The sequence below is a fragment of the Mirounga leonina genome, unplaced genomic scaffold (genome assembly GCF_011800145.1).
Source record: "Mirounga leonina isolate KUSES-001 unplaced genomic scaffold, KU_Mleo_1.0 Mir_115, whole genome shotgun sequence".
Lineage (NCBI taxonomy): Eukaryota > Metazoa > Chordata > Mammalia > Carnivora > Phocidae > Mirounga > Mirounga leonina.
In genome coordinates this window covers 49,392,835-49,408,842 of record NW_023270268.1, presented here as the reverse complement: position 1 = coordinate 49,408,842, position 16,008 = coordinate 49,392,835, and the positions used below count along the sequence as shown (strand labels likewise).

Below are 16,008 nucleotides of genomic sequence, written 5' to 3'. Positions count from 1 at the left end.
ATTGCCCTATCCCAGGCTAGCGACCAGCGCTAAGCACGGCAGCCCCCACCTTCAGAAGCTCGACGGTGTGCTCACTCGACCACCTGCGCAGGCCTGCCTCAACCAGCCCTCACGTGGCCGCGCGGGCCCAATCACCGAGGCCCACGCTTTCCAGACGGCCGCATGCGCTCATAGAGTCGGAGCTCGCGCGGCGCCCCGCCCAGGCCGTACGGTGCTTCCGCTTTAATCCTCCCATGAGGTCCGGGTCGCGGGAGTAGCGGGTTCCTACCAAGCGTGGTTTCGGAACTCGGCCTCGGAAGCATGCCCTGATTGGCTTGCCCTGGAGGCGGGGACAGGACTCATTTGAGTCTAGGACCACTTCCTGAGAACACTGAGGCGCGAGGCAGGAAGTTATCTGGTCTCTCTGGAGTCCTGTGGAGAAAGTGCTGCCTGCTGCAGTGGTGGCGGCGAGAACTGGAGGTGGGTCGGGAGACTGGCCGTTCGGTCTCGCCGCAGCCAAGGACCCGTTTCCATCGTAGCACCACGGCCCTCTCCTCCAGCCCCGAGCCCGGCGCGGCTGCCCGGGGGGCTCTTTCAGGCTCCTTGACGCAGCTCCAAGAGGCGCCTATCTGGGCATCGCCTGGGCCTCCAGCCAGGGGACTGACTCCCGGCTTCAGCTCTCCGGGCCACTGTAAGAAGTGCTCTTATCACCCCTCGCCCTGTCCTCCTCCTCCCTGAACCATCGAGACCCTGGTCCAGAGCGATAGCCTTGGACCTGGGACTAGGCGGATCCAAGACGCTCAGCCCCGGCACTCCACAGACGGGGCTCTGCATCGTCTCTGATATGTCACCCACCATCTCCCACAAGGACAACAGTCGGCAACGACGACCAGGGACTTTCAACCACTCTCTGGATATGAAGAGCGGTCCTCTGCCGCCAGGCGGCTGGGATGACAGTCACCAGGAATTGGTGGGCGGGGAAGGGGACAAAGAAGCTCTGCGGGATACCGGCACTGGTGACTTCTCAAAAGCCCCACGGAGTTGCCGGGCCGAATTAAGCAGCATTCTGCTGTTGCTTTTTCTTTACGTGCTTCAGGGCATTCCACTGGGCCTGGCGGGAAGCATCCCTCTCATTTTGCAGAGCAAAAATGTTAGCTATACAGATCAAGCTTTCTTCAGTTTCGTCTTTTGGCCCTTCAGTCTCAAATTGCTCTGGGCCCCGTTGGTTGATGCAGTTTACTTTAGGAACTTTGGTCGTCGCAAATCTTGGCTTGTCCCTACACAGTACATACTGGGACTGTTCATGATATATTTATCCACTCAAGTGGACCGATTGCTCGGGAACACTGATGGTAGAACCCCCGATGTGATTGCTCTCACTGTGACATTCTTTTTGTTTGAATTCCTGGCCGCCACTCAGGACATCGCTGTGGATGGTTGGGCGTTAACAATGTTATCCCGGGAAAACGTGGGTTATGCTTCTACTTGCAATTCGGTGGGCCAGACAGCGGGCTACTTTTTGGGCAATGTCTTGTTTTTGGCCCTTGAATCTGCGGACTTCTGTAACAAATATTTGCGGTTTCAGCCTCAACCCAGGGGAATCGTTACTCTCTCAGGTAGTGTATTTAAACTATTATGCGGTTAGGTTTATTTTACGTTTATGAATCCTTTTGACAGAGTGCGTGACGTTGGAGGCAATCTCATAATTTAATTTGCTGGAAATTATTTTGAGGGAGATTATCCGAGGTTAAGTTTTCTGCTAAAATGAGCTTCAGCCAGAATGAGTACAGGAGAGCACGCATAATTGATGAGTACCCTGCAATGAGCAGGGAGAGGCAGCTCATCGGATTACATTGTTGTGTAATGGCAAACAAAACTCTCAGTCTAGGGAGCTGTTGATATTTGCTTAATACACAGATGCACATTTTTTAAAAGTCTGACTAGTGTGAAGCAATGAATCCAACCTGAATCCTGTGGCTTACATTTTCCTTTTACTGGATTGAGATTTCTAGTTCCATGCTTTCTGGTTCATTTCTGCCTCTGCTGATATACCAAGAGTCCTAGCCTTCTGGTGAATAGAATAGGGTTAATTTATTCAGCATTAATGAGTTGGCCGAGTGACAGAGTTCTAAGGGCCTCCTATGAATAAAGCAGAGTCCAACCCACAAGTAATGGGAGAAATGAACATTTATGGGGAGCTCAGGGTTGTTAGTTTGTGAGAGTCAGGCTTCACACTGCAGATAACATTTGACCTTGCTGAATTATAAAATTCCATGAAGTGGGTAAGTGGAATTCCAGAAAGCACAACACCAGGTGAAAGTGCACTGAAGCTGCAAAGTACAAAAAGGTGCAGGACAGTACCTACCGTGTTCAGAGTGCCTGAAGCAGTAATGTGGGGACCCGGTTTGGGAAATAGTGATGAAAGAAAAGTTGTGACCCAATTAGTAAGATTTTCTTGAATTGCTGTGAGAAAGAGTTTGAAGTTTATCTGGTAAGCAATTTTGTGTAAGTTCTATAAAATTTCCCCTTTTTCTGAATAAGTAAAATACATGTCCTTGGAAGGTTTTCTGAGTTTTTGTTTTTTTAAGCTTTCCTAACAATTAGGAAACAAGTAAGATTAGCAATATCAGGAATAACCAACATGAGGAAAATGGTAGAATCTTCATTTTGATAATGATGATGAATTTAAGTGATTCTCTTGAAATGTAAGCAGTTCAACTTTCTCCCATCTTCCCAGTACTAGCTTGGGGATTCCAGACAGAGTAAATGTCAGGGGTAGTTGTGTAGTGAGGGAAGTATAAGGATTATATAATAATATTTGGGGAGTGTGGAGGATGGAGGGATTCACAACTGCACTACTCATCTCTTGAATCTTACCTCCTCCATACCCCTACGCCCTGTAAGAGATCCCCTTTTCTACCTCCTCAAACTGCTAGTGAGCTACTATTACTGATGAAATGATAATTATACTTTTCCTTAATTGGGTTGGGGCCGAAAATGGTTGAGAGATACTGCTTTGCATTTAAACAGATTGGTCTTGAAGTGTTCTGGGGTCCCACTCCTGCTCTATGGATAATTCTCTGCCTAGAAATATTTTGTGAATGCATCGTATTAGCACCTCATTGCTTTTTATGCATTTTTTCATTTTGTACTGGAACTGTTCATGTCAGCAGGAAGGACTAATGAAATGGTGTATTACTTAACATGGGAAAGCCTCAGAAGAGATGTCAAGATTTAAGAGGTTGTGGAAACTAAATTACTAACTAGGTAAATTAGAGCTTTCTCTAAGTACAGGAGTGATTGATAAAACATCATTCCACAGAATGCCATTATGCATTCAGGAGCCATGTTAATTATATCCTTTCTTAGCCACAACTGTTCCCCAATGGGAAGATCAAAATTGTGCCGCATTGGATTTTTATTTACACTGATTTGTTATTTTGAATAGCTATTTGTTCTGTGGAATTTGAACTTTGTTTATAGGAAATTGTAAAAATAGCTTAGTATTTAATTTTTTCTGTGTGTAGTTTTTAGTTCAAACATTTTAGTAAGTTAAGAGTTGAAGAGTTTTCATTCTCTTCTTTATGATTGTACATATCATATTTATAGCTTCGATCTTTCTGGAACTTAGTAGCAGTATAACAAAAAAAAGAAAGAAAAAAAACAGCGGTTTTTAGGAATTTTAAGAGCAAAGAAAGAATGATGAAATAAAATTGCTTAGGTAACAAAAGAGCCAAAACACTGAGGCAGATGTTTAGAAAATCAGAAAATTAAAAGCCTAATTATGAATTATAAATATGAATTATGACGTATTTTAGAATTGTAAAATATATTCTCTGATTAATACTTTGTTTTGAGTTACAGATAAATAGAAATGGAATATATTGAGAAAAGACAGTTTTTGCCATTTACAAAGCAGTAATCTAAATAATAAATTTAGAACATGAAGGATAAGATGGGAAAAATCCCTTAGAAACAAAACCTTGATTGTGCTGAGATTGGCTTTTTGGTGCTTCAGGGATCCAAGGCAGTCCTGAACTCAGAAGGGAGCTTTTTCTGTCCTGCCCCCTTTGGTTTTCAAGGATCTTTAGGAGCAAAAAGAGACAACCTTTTGAGCTGTAAGAGATGATGAAAGTAACCCAGAAGAACACAGATATTAGAACATAGTTTTATGACTTGGAAAGATAATATATTCCTTCTTTTTTTTTTATAATTTAGATTCTGATTTGTATTTTTGGGAGCTGATTTTTTTTTTTAATTGAGGTAAAATTGGTATATAACAGTTTCAGGTGTACAACATAATTCAGTTTTTGTGTACAATACAAAGTGGTCACCACAGTAAGTCTAGTTACCATCTCAATTCATTCTTTTCTTTTTTAAAGATTTTATTTATTTATTTAGAGAGAGCGAGCGAGGGTGCACACACACAGGCTGGGGGAGGGGGGCAGAGGGAGAGAGAGAATCTCAAGCAGATTACCCACTGAGTGTGAAGCCTATCATGGGGCTTGATCCGATGACCCCAAGATCATAACCCAAGCCAAATCAAGAGTCGGACACCCAACCAACTGAGCCACCCAAGTGCCCCAACCATCTCAGTTCATTCTTACAGATGAAGAAACTGAGGTCAGCTGCCTAGTTGGAGGTAGAGATACAGGATTTCCCCCACTATCTGAATGTAGATCATTCTTAGAAAACTTGTAAGCTAAAATGGCATAAAGCAAAGAGTATCCACACTTTATTTTACAAAAGACCTACTGGTGTCTTTCTAACAGTTGGTAGGAAACTAGGAAAAACCTCAGGGAAAACCTTGAAACCTAAATATAATTTGTGCTGATTGGGCTTTTCTACCAGAGAAAAGTAGCACTCTAACTGCTGATGTCTAAAAACATCAGCCCACTTCTGGAATGCCTAATGGCATAGAAATGACAAAAAAAAATTTGTTTTGTTTTTTAAGTGACCTGTGGCATTTAATCACTCAGTGCCTGTTTGGTGCTAGCCATGTGATAGGTGTTAAAATTTGAGAATTCTCTGCTCCAAAGGAATTTATAATGGTACTTTGCAAACCAAAGTGATGGAATGGGTAGGTGGACAGTGTAAATGAATCAAGTGAGTTGGTACAGGACTGTAGGGTTTGGAGGGGACAGTAGTGACCTGAAAAACTCATGCCCATCTGAAGGTGGGGAGCTTCAATTTTCAATAAATTGTTGTCTTGTGGCAGTGGGATCTTAGGATTGCTGAATCTTATCGGTATTCAAGAGAAGCTAAAGCTTCCTTCTCTGTTTATTTTATAATTTTAAAAACATTTATTAGACTCATGAAATATGTCTTTAGTCTAGATCCAATCTGTGAACTGGTAATTGAGGCCTACTCCTCTAGAAGCAGTAATAACAATAATGAATAGAAGAAGTGATTGGGATAAGGACCAGGGTATTTGGGTTGGGGCAGGTTAGATTTGATACTGGAGAAGAGCGCTAAACATATTAGAGCTTAAGAATTAGTTTGTCATATAGATAGGCATGAACATATAAGAGTCAATGAGAAAAAAGTATTTTGAAAAAAACTGATGGTGAAAGAAAAGCTAATCAAACTGGCAATGAATATAGTTAAAACAGTATTTGTAAGATATTCTTAGAACTAGGAAGAGAGCAGGACCAATTAATTCTTACTTAGTGACAAATTTCTTTGTCGTGCTTTCTGAAGCAGGACTCAATATATTTTGCGTGACCAGAAATGCTATTTAGAATGTGGCCAGGACTAATTGACCCATTTCTAGATAGACCAGTTACTTTTAAATAGACTGTAATACATTTTTTAGCATGTACATCTAGACTTAAAACATTCTGCATTCTCAGAAGGTAAAATTATAGAGGTAAAATTATAATAGATGGGCAATTGCTAGAGATTGGATGAGGGGAAGGTGAGTTTAAGTGGATGATAGCATGAGGGAGTTTTGGGGAGTGATGGAACCATTCTGTATCTTGATTATGGTGGTGATGATTTGAAATTTATACATGTGTTAAAGTTCATAGAACTGTAAACCAAAAAAAATTTAGTTTTACTGTATAATAATTTTGAGTCTTTTTTTTTTTTTTAAGATTTTATTTATTTATTTGACAGAGACACAGCAAGAGAGGGAACCACAAGCAAGGGGAGTGGGAGAAGGAGAAGCAGGCCTCCTGCTGAGCAGGGAGCCCGATGCAGACAGAGAGAGATATAGCCAGAGAGGGAACACAAGCAGGGGGAGTGGGAGAAGGAGAAGCAGGCTTCCCGCTGAGCAGGGAGCCCAATGATGCGGGGCTCGATCCCAGGACCCTGGGATCATGACCTGAGCCGAAGGCAGACGCTTAACGACTGAGCCACCCAGGTGCCCCTAGGAGTCTTTATAAAAATTAAAAAAAACTAATCCATTACCTTAAAAGCGAATCTCTGGGTAAATATCATACAAAATATGTGATATAAAAATCCTTGAATTTAGCTATCTTTTTGCCTTGAATGGGACAGGTTCATAAATCTGGTGGATCTTACATCTCCATACACACAAATGGAGCAAATTTGAACTTACTTTCAAATATTGGGACCCTAGTAGTAAAGTGAGATAAGTGGAGGAATACTGGGGCTAGTAGATTCAGGAAGGATTAGATATTAAAAACTGGAGCCCACACTCCAGAAAAGAAGGTCTTAAATCCTTTTTTTCTTTTTAAAACAAAGCAAAGGAGAAATGGTACTAAGTGCTTTCTTTGCCCAGTAAGGAACTGTGAGATTGCTTTTTTTTTGGAAAAGTCAACTTATAAAATATACTCTAAACCAAAAAATTATTTGATTTTATTTGGCATATATTTTACTCGGAATTTCACTTCTGTTTTTATTAAAATTTATGTACAGGCCAGTTGAATTAGCCTTTATTATAAATTTATCAATGATAGAATTATAGAACCTCTCTAATTATAGGCAGTCTCCTACTTTGATTTATAGTGTTCCTGAAAACTATAATTTGAGAAAGCGAAATAGACTTACCTTATAAAAGGAGATGTTCTGTTCCTAGAAAATTAGAAATAAAGAATATAAAACTTCCGATTTCACCTATTTTTTAAAGAAACAATCTTGGATAAATCTGGTATTTTATACATGTTCTTTATATATTTTTTTAAAGATATTTTTAAGTAATTTCTACACCCAGTGTAGGACTCAGACTCACAACCCTGAGATGAAGAGTCACATGCTCTACTGACTGAGCCAGCCGGGTACCCCATATGTGTTCTTTAATTTCATTCTTTTAAAAAATTACTTCATATTTTTTAATTTGGGGTTTATATTTTACATTGTATATACTATATTAGTATAGGAGGTCATAAGTATATAATTTATACATGAGTGTGCATGCTATAACTTTTTTATGGATGGGGTGCACATTCAAAAAGCAAGATGTTAGTTCTCTTCCACCATTTCTATTCCTTGGTTTAGTGTTGTCTAAGAATTTTTTTTTCTTTTTTTAATTTCATTCTTTCCCCTCACTTTTGAACAGAGTTCTTGCTGGCTGAAGTCCAGTGGTGATCAATTGAAGCTACAGAATGGGTGATTTCAACATACCTAAAGATTTCTATCTTTTGGGCGCCTGGGTGGCTCAGTTGGTTAAGCGACTGCCTTCGGCTCGGGTCATGATCCCGGAGTCCTGGGATCAAGTCCCACATCGGGCTCCCGGCTCAGTGGGGAGCCTGCTTCTCCCTCTGACCCTATCCCCTCTCATGCTGTTTCTCTCTCTCTCAAATAAATAATAAATAAATAAATATATATATATATATATATATATATAAAAGATAGAAATCTTTTTTGGTTGCTTTATATTATCTTACATTTGAGACCTACATTTCTTATTCCTAGCATGTTTTAGAATTTTTGTGTTCTAAAAAAAAAAAAAGAACTTGTGCATTCTTAAATTTCCCATTAATTTTTTTTAACATTTTATTTTAAAATAATTATAGATTCACAGTAGGGCAGAGAAATGTTTAGTGAAATCCCATGCACCCTTCCCCAGGCTCCTCCAGTGTTAACCTCTTACATAAGTATAGTTCAATCTCAAAACCAAGAAATTGACATTGGTACAATTCATACTGTTATTCAGATTTCACCAATTATACATGTACTCATTTGTGTTTGTGTGTGTGTGTGTGAGTAGCTGTATGTAATTTCGTCACATGTGTAGCCTTGTATAATCACCATTACCACAGTGATGAACCTCAACTATACCATCACCACAAGACTCCTTTTTTTTGTTGTTGCCTGTTTATAGCTATACCCATTTCCTCCTCTCCATCCCTAACCCCTGGCAGCTACTAATCTGTTTACCATCTTTATAATTACGTTATTTCAGAAATGTTAACAGGAATGAAATCATGCATATGTATCCTTTGGGGATTAGCTCTTTTCAGTTAGCATAATTTCTTTGAGGTTCATCCAGGTTTGTTGCATCGATCAATGATTTCTTGCTGAGAAGTATTCCATTTCTTACACATACCATAGTTTATTTCACCACTCTTCCATTGAAGGGGATCTGAGTAGTTTCCAGGTTTTGGCTATTTTTATGTGAAAATAAGTCTTCATTTCTTTGAGATGAATGCCCAAGTATGCAAAGGCTGGGTTCTGGTAAGTCTATTTTAAAAAGGAACTGCCAAACTTTTTTCCAGAATGGAATGAATATACCATTTTATCTTCCTATCAGAAATATATGGGGGCGCCTGGGTGGCTCAGTTGGTTAAGCGACCACCTTCAGCTCAGGTCATGATCCTGGAGTCCCGGGATCAAGTCCCGCATCAGGCTCCCTGCTCAGCAGGGAGTCTGCTTCTCCCTCTGACCCTCCTCCCTCTCATGCTCTCTGTCTCTCATTCTCTCTGTCTCAAATAAATAAATAAAACCTTTAAAAAAAAAAAAAAAGAAATATATGAATGATCCAGTTTCTCTGCATCCTTGTCAGCATTTGATGTTATCATTATTTTTCATGTTAGCTCTTCTGAGGTACTCTTCATCTTCATGTGGTAGTTTGGAGTGTACATTGTCTGCGGTTTGATAAAAGTCTAAATTCAGCTTACAAAAAATGATTTAGTGGTGTCAGGATATAGGTTATATAAAAGCTGAATGCAAGAACCTATCATAGCATCAGAGTAGAGATATATCATATATGTTTAATATTTTAATTAAAATCCATTTTAGGATTTTGTGCCTTGTCAGAACATATTTTTAAAAATTAGGAGTGATTTACTTCCATCCATTCAGTGATAGAGGCGCAGAGTTAGCATGAGGTGAGAGCATTAAATCTGTTGGCTTCTCAACCTCGCATCTTGGACTGAGTTTGAGCCCAAATTTTGGGACAAAATGGCCCTTAATAGTAAGATAGCTGCTTAATCCAATCCTTAATTGCAGAAACAATCTCTTCTACCCCAGAGGAAAACCTAACATTGTTGGAGTTAATGAAAAGGTATGTGATCGCAAACATGGCTTTATCTTCCTAAGGGATTAGGAAGATTTCAAAATTTGCTTTATATTTACTTGATTTTTGCATTATATGCTATCTTTTAACATCCTAATCCCCAGATCAGATATGACTATATATATTGTATAATCAAATAGCATTTTCTGTGAGGGCTGTACAACAGCATGGATATTTTGAGTAAATGCTTCAGAGAGAGATTTGTGGCACAGAAAAGTCTGTTTCTTTTAAGAGTCAGCCAGTGACCCAGGGCCAGTTACACTATTTCTAGTTCAGTTTCCTCCACTGTGAAAGTGAGAGTCTCAGACTGGATGGTGGGTGTCTAAAGTCCCTTCATGCTCTAACTTGTGAAATAGATTGCTGTACCAAAAGCAAGATGGCGAAAGGAAGACCTGACATTTAGAACAAACTGGAAGTTTGCTTCCCTGTCACTGACTTCTGAAAAACTAAAGTTCATTTCCATAGTGTGAGAGTGCCAGGGAGAGAGAATTTGATCTGAGCCAAGGATATCAGACAATGCTTCTTAAATCTTCTGTCTTTTCTGATGGTGGCAGAGAGTGAACCTACACCTAGTCCCAAGGGTTTGGGGACCTAGTCCAAAGCCTTAAAAGCATGAAAGCTTTTTGAAGTCTGATGTTTTATCTTTAAAAATTCTTGGAAATTTTGCCTTCCCTGTAATGTATATTTTTTTTCATTAAAAAGGCTTCCCTCTAAACTATTGAATAAAATGAACTCTTTAAGAAGATGCGCCATGTTTATTTATCCTATTTGTTTGCATACCCTTTGCCATACTACCATATGGGGAGATGGAAGTGGGGAAGGGGAGTACAAGTATGCTGAAGTATCTGTGTTCCAGACTTTGTGTGGTTGGAGCTAAAATGGATATCTTCTCAGGCATATCTGGTTGATAGGAAAGAGAGCCTACTTGCTGTAGATAGGTATATCTGAGCATCTTGGTAGTAAAATGGAAAACATTATTGCTTTAGGATCAGATCTGAGTTTAGACCCACCTCTGGCATTTTCTGAAGTGTAATACTGTTTCACTGTGTGTAAAGTAGGAATAATAATACTTGTCTTGGAGAGTGAGATTTATTGCACTGTCCTGTGTTTTGCTTTGGCATGATAGGCACTCAGGTGCTAGCTATTATATCCTTCTTGGTTACTGGTGAATTGGCACATGCTCTTAAATTTTGCATTCATGGGAGCACTAGATAAGGTCTAGTAGCCACTTACGAATATTTAGTTTGACCTATGGTCTTTGACTAAAAATCATGTTTATGAAACTTGCACATCAGCTTTGACATCTTAACTATATATATGTATACACACACACATATACACACATATATACACACACACACATCATATTGTTTTTACAGATGAAACACATAAATCAAAATTAACCAAAATGTTAGTAGTGAAATACTTAGATCATTTTTGGTAACAATATCTTTAAAATGGTTGGTATATCAGACTATGGATGTTCTCTAGCATCAAAGCAGTGTTAATAAATAATAACCAGCAGTCTAATGATTATTACTGTTTATGGTAATTGTGTTCATAAAACTTAATATATTTTCTACAGTGGCTAAGCCTCTTTTTCTGAATTATTAGCTTCATTCTTCTTTCTGTGTGGGCTATTGGGAAAGCCTTTGAATTAGGGCTCTGAAGTGATGCATTGTCACTCCTTCCTTCTTTTATGTGTACTGTTAACTTTATCCAAAGAGCACAAAGAAATTAGAAATAATCTTATCTGCAAACAGTATTGAAACCTGTTTAACTTGTTCTTACATTTTTCTCCTGGTATTGGAGTTTAGATTCTAGATGAAGATTTTGTTCATGAAAATTAGGAAAATATACTAAGCAAACTTAAAGATGTTTTACTTAGTGAACTGGATCTGAAGTAGTATATAACTTAAAATTAAAATAAAAAAACTTTAATTTTCACTTAACGTTTAATTAGAGACCATTAATTGAAATTTCTAGTGACAGTGAAAGTAGCATAGTTTTTTTTTTCAGGGTTTCTTTAGTTCCTTTTTTTTTTTTTTTAAGTAGGCTCTATGCCCAGTGTGGAGCCCAAGATGGAGCTTAAACTCAAGACCCTGAGATCAAGACCTGAGTTGAGATCAGGAGTCAGACTCCTAAATGACTGAGCCACCCAGCTGCCCCTCAGGGTTTCTTACATCTCTAATTTAAACCAAATGATGAACAAAAATTTTCTGAATGAGAATAATATTGTAAATGAAATACTGTAAACAAGTCATTATTTGTCACATTTCACTGTGACAACCCAAACAGTACTCTTCACAGAATTAATAATGCAAAAATGAAAAGTAGCCTCATTTAAAAGAATAATCTTTTTTAAAGATTTTATTTATTTATTCATGAGAGACAGAGAGAGAGAGAGAGGCAGAGGGAGAAGCAGGCTCCCAAGGAGAAGGGAGCCCGATACGGGACTCGATCCCAGGACTCTGGGATCATGACCTGAGCCGAAGGCAGACGCTTAACCATCTGAGCCACCCAGGCGCCCTAAAAGAATAATCTTAAATTGTTGTTCATTCCTTTTGAACCAGATTGCAAAACACTATATTAACATAAAGTAGAAATTGTTATTTTGATGAACCTTTTTTTTTTTTAAGATTTTATTTATTTATTTGACAGAGAGAGACAAAGCGAGAGAAGGAACACAAGCAGGGGGAGTTGGAGAGGGAGAAGCAGGCTTCCCGCTGACCAGGGAGCCCCATGAGGGGCTGGATCCCAGGACCCTGGGATCATGACCTGAGCCGAAGGCAGACGCTTAACGACTGAGCCACCCAGGAGCCCCTATTTTGATGAACCTTAAGCATAAGACTTGTATATATTACTGCATTTTTTGAAACGGATACCTTTGTGTTTAAGAATGTTTCATATGAGTTTTTCTTTTCATAACTAAAATTAATATAAAAAATAAAAATAAAATTATAGATTTCTCATGGTGGAGAAAAGAAATCACTCCAGAATACAAATTTCCACATGTGTTTAAAGACTTTGAGCTTCTTTAATTTGCATAATTTGAATAGCAGAGACTTGGTTTTGGTTAGGCTTGTGAAGACTAATTAGCCAATACAAGTAGATTCTTATTTCAACATTAACTTAAAAAAATCATTATATAGGCAGTATGAAATAACGGAAAGAATATGAAACCCAAATTCAGAAGAGTTAGGTTCAAATTCTGCCTCTTAATTATTTGTTCTTTGACAAAGATTTAAATATTCTGAGCTTCTTTTCCTTATGTCTACTTTCATAGCAATAATACTTGCCTTGCCTGTTTCACATGTTTGCTATGAAAATCCAATGAGATAACACACAAAAAAGAAGCATTTAAACAGTAAGATGAGGGGCATCTGGCTGGGTCATTTGGTAGAGCATGCAACTCTTGATCTTGGGGTTGTAAGTTCAAGCCCCATGTTGGGTGTAGAGATTACTTAAAAATAAAATCTTAAAAAAAAAGGTAGGGTGAAATTGGTCTAAACAAATAATTCCATATACCTCCATCGAAAGTGAGGTTCAATTCTAGAATGTTAGAACTAGCAAGCATCTGGGATTTTCTAGCCAAGTCCTCTTATTTTACAGATGAAGAAACTAAGACAGGGTTATCCAATAAGCTTTGTAGTGGCAAACTAAGATGCATTTCTCAGGGTGGTTAAGGAGATACAGGCTTTGAAATTAGTTGTATAAAGGTGTGAAATCACAATTTTACCATTGACTTAGAATAGCTTCAGGCAATGTAACCTAAGCCTATTTCTTTATCTGTAAATTGGGGCTTAGTATTAACCTAATCTATTGGATTGTTGTAGTAAAGGAGATATGCATATGCAAAATGCTTAGCACACTTATGAACATGATATACACCTAATAAGTGGAGCCTCTAATATTACTATTATTTTTAATTATTGCACAGAATCTTTCAGAACATTATTCACTCCCTGTGCTTAATTTGTTCAAAAAAAAAAAAGGCTAATGGCCAAGCTCTCTTTCGCTGAAACAGCCCAAACAGTACTCTTCGTGTGTCCCCATTGTGCATGTACAAGTATGAGGAAATTCCTTCTCTGTCACACTATTGAAGGCTATTCTAAACAGATTAAAAACATTAAAAAGCTTAAAAATAAAAAGTTGGAAGATCTAATATAAATGAGCATCTGTTTGTTGTCTAAGTGATAATTTAATAAAGAACTGAAATAGCTTATGCGCTTAAGAAGTATGACTGATGGGGGCGCCTGGCTGGCTCAGTTGGTTAAGCGACTGCCTTCGGCTCAGGTCATGATCCTGGAGTCCCTGGATCGAGTCCCGCATCGGGCTCCCTGCTCGGCAGGGAGCCTGCTTCTGCCTCTGACCCTCCCCCCTCTCATGTGCTCTCTCTCTCTCTCATTCTCTCTGTCTCAAATAAATAAATAAAATCTTTAAAAAAATAAAAAAAGAAGTATGACTGATGGAGAAGAGCATGTGACTCCTGATCTAAGGGTTGTGAGTTTGAGTCCTACGTTGGGTGTGGAGATTACTTAAATAAATAAATAAACAAACTAACTTAAAAAAAAAAGTATGACTGATAGATCTTACGGGATATGAAAGTCATCAGTCACCCTTAGCACTTTCCTTGAAGAAAATGACACAACAGACTTGTTTCATTCAGCCCACAAATGTCTGTATTCCTTTTCTTTTTCCTTGTTAAATATCCCTGTCTATTTTGGTCTATGTAATATATGTTCAACAGAGGCAGGACTGTCTTGTTCATCTAGTATGCTTGGTATGTTGCCTTGAACATGATAGGCACCTAAATGTTGATCTTTTAACATTTAGTGGAAGAAAAGTTGTATACAAAATTAAGTATCCATGCAGATATGGCATTTCAAAAGTTAGTTATAGATGTTAACATTTTTAATTTCAGATTTCCTTTTTTTCTGGGGAACTGTATTTTTGATAACAACAACTCTAGTTGCCCTTCTGAAAAAAGAAAACAAAGAAGTATCAGTAGGAAAAGAAGAAACCCAAGGGATCACAGATACTTACAAGTTGCTTTTTGCAATTATAAAAATGCCAGCAGTTCTGACATTTTGCCTTCTGATTCTAACTGCAAAGGTAAGATATTTATAAAACAAATGTACCACCCTGTTATAATTACCAATATCATGGAATACTTCCATTGCCTTTTCATATCATAAGTCCCTTTCCACTACTATTAGAATGTAACAATAAAAAACAGTATTTTCTGTTTATTAAATTTGTTTTAAAAGGTGTGATAATTTCAAAGTAACCGAAATGTCTTGGAATCTTGAAAAGAATTAAGCAAATTTGAAGTACTTCTAATAAATGTGAAATTTTACTTAATGATATTAATGCTTGGGATGGAAATGAATGCCTTGAAAAAAACAGCTCTGTACTGTTATAATGAGTGTACATTTAATGTCAGAGGTATCATAATTACTTAGAAAGTGATTTACAGACATATGGAAATATTTAAGTTTTAGAAGTCTATTTAAAAGTCAGTTGACTTATTTTTTTTTTAATGTTGGAAGGAAATATACCATAAATAAATGGGGGTTTTGGTAACTTTTATTCTTTATGTTTTCTGTATTAAGATGTCCTAGTTTAAAAAAAAAAGTCCTAATCCTATAGTACAAAAACATTTCAAAGATACTATGCTAGAGGAAAGGTAAGTTTATTTCAGTATAGTAAGAGATTGCTAGTGTTGGAATTAGTATTGCTAAAATCTAAAATCCGGGGGCGCCTGGGTGGCTCAGTGGGTTAAGTGTCTGCCTTCAGCTCAGGTCATGCTCCCAGCAGGGAGCCTGCTCCTCCCTCTCCCTCTGCCTTTCTGCCTACTTGTGATCTCTCTCTCTGTCAAATAAATAAATAAAATCTTTTTTAAAAAATCTAAAATCTGTTATAGGAGTTTCATATTATAGCTCTAAAGCTATCTTTATAAATACTCTACAGCTGTCTTTACCCTGAAGTAAAAATTGGTAAAAATTATAGCCTCATTGTTTTTTTGTTTTTGTTTTTGTTTTTTTATGAGCCTCATTGTTTTTGAAATAGTGAATTTTTTTCCTCTCTAATGATAGGGTTACATTTTAAGGAAACATTGGGAAGGTTAAACTTAAGAAACTTAAGATTCAACTTTAGGAAATAATGAAAGGTTCAAGGAAGAGAGTAATATTCTCTAATTACATCATTTAGAGGTAATCATTGGTAACACTTTTGGTATATTTCCTTCCAGCCTTCTTTTTCCCCTTCGTGTGTGCGTGTTATGTGTGTGTGAGTGTGTGTATACACACTTTATATATATAAATATAATTAATAAGTTATAGTCAACAAATTAATATTAATACTATATATTTACATACAGATATGCATGTAAATAAAAATGGAATTGAATCATACCATATATAATTTTAATCTCATTTTTGTCTTATTACTCCATATTCCTTATCATTAAATAATTTCTGGAAACATACTTTTTAGGGGCACCTGGGTGGCTCAGTCAGTTAAGTGCCCAACTCTTGATTTCACCT

At 37.8% G+C, this 16,008-nt stretch overlaps 1 protein-coding gene across 5 annotated transcripts in view; it reads left to right on the top strand.

The window, feature by feature from the left end:
• Window positions 1-356: 356 nt before the first annotated feature.
• Window positions 357-16,008, top strand: part of SLC33A1 (solute carrier family 33 member 1) — a 28,819-nt gene continuing 13,167 nt past the window's right edge. For 4 of the 5 annotated variants that reach the window (XM_034997571.1, XM_034997565.1, XM_034997558.1 and 1 more), the window contains exons 1-2: window positions 357-1,595; window positions 14,385-14,575. In XM_034997571.1, the coding sequence (XP_034853462.1) occupies window positions 824-1,595; window positions 14,385-14,575 (963 nt within the window). In that variant the 5' untranslated portion in view covers window positions 357-823. The remainder of the gene's footprint in view (window positions 1,596-14,384; window positions 14,576-16,008) is intronic. The other variant, XM_034997578.1, reaches the window with a different exon arrangement.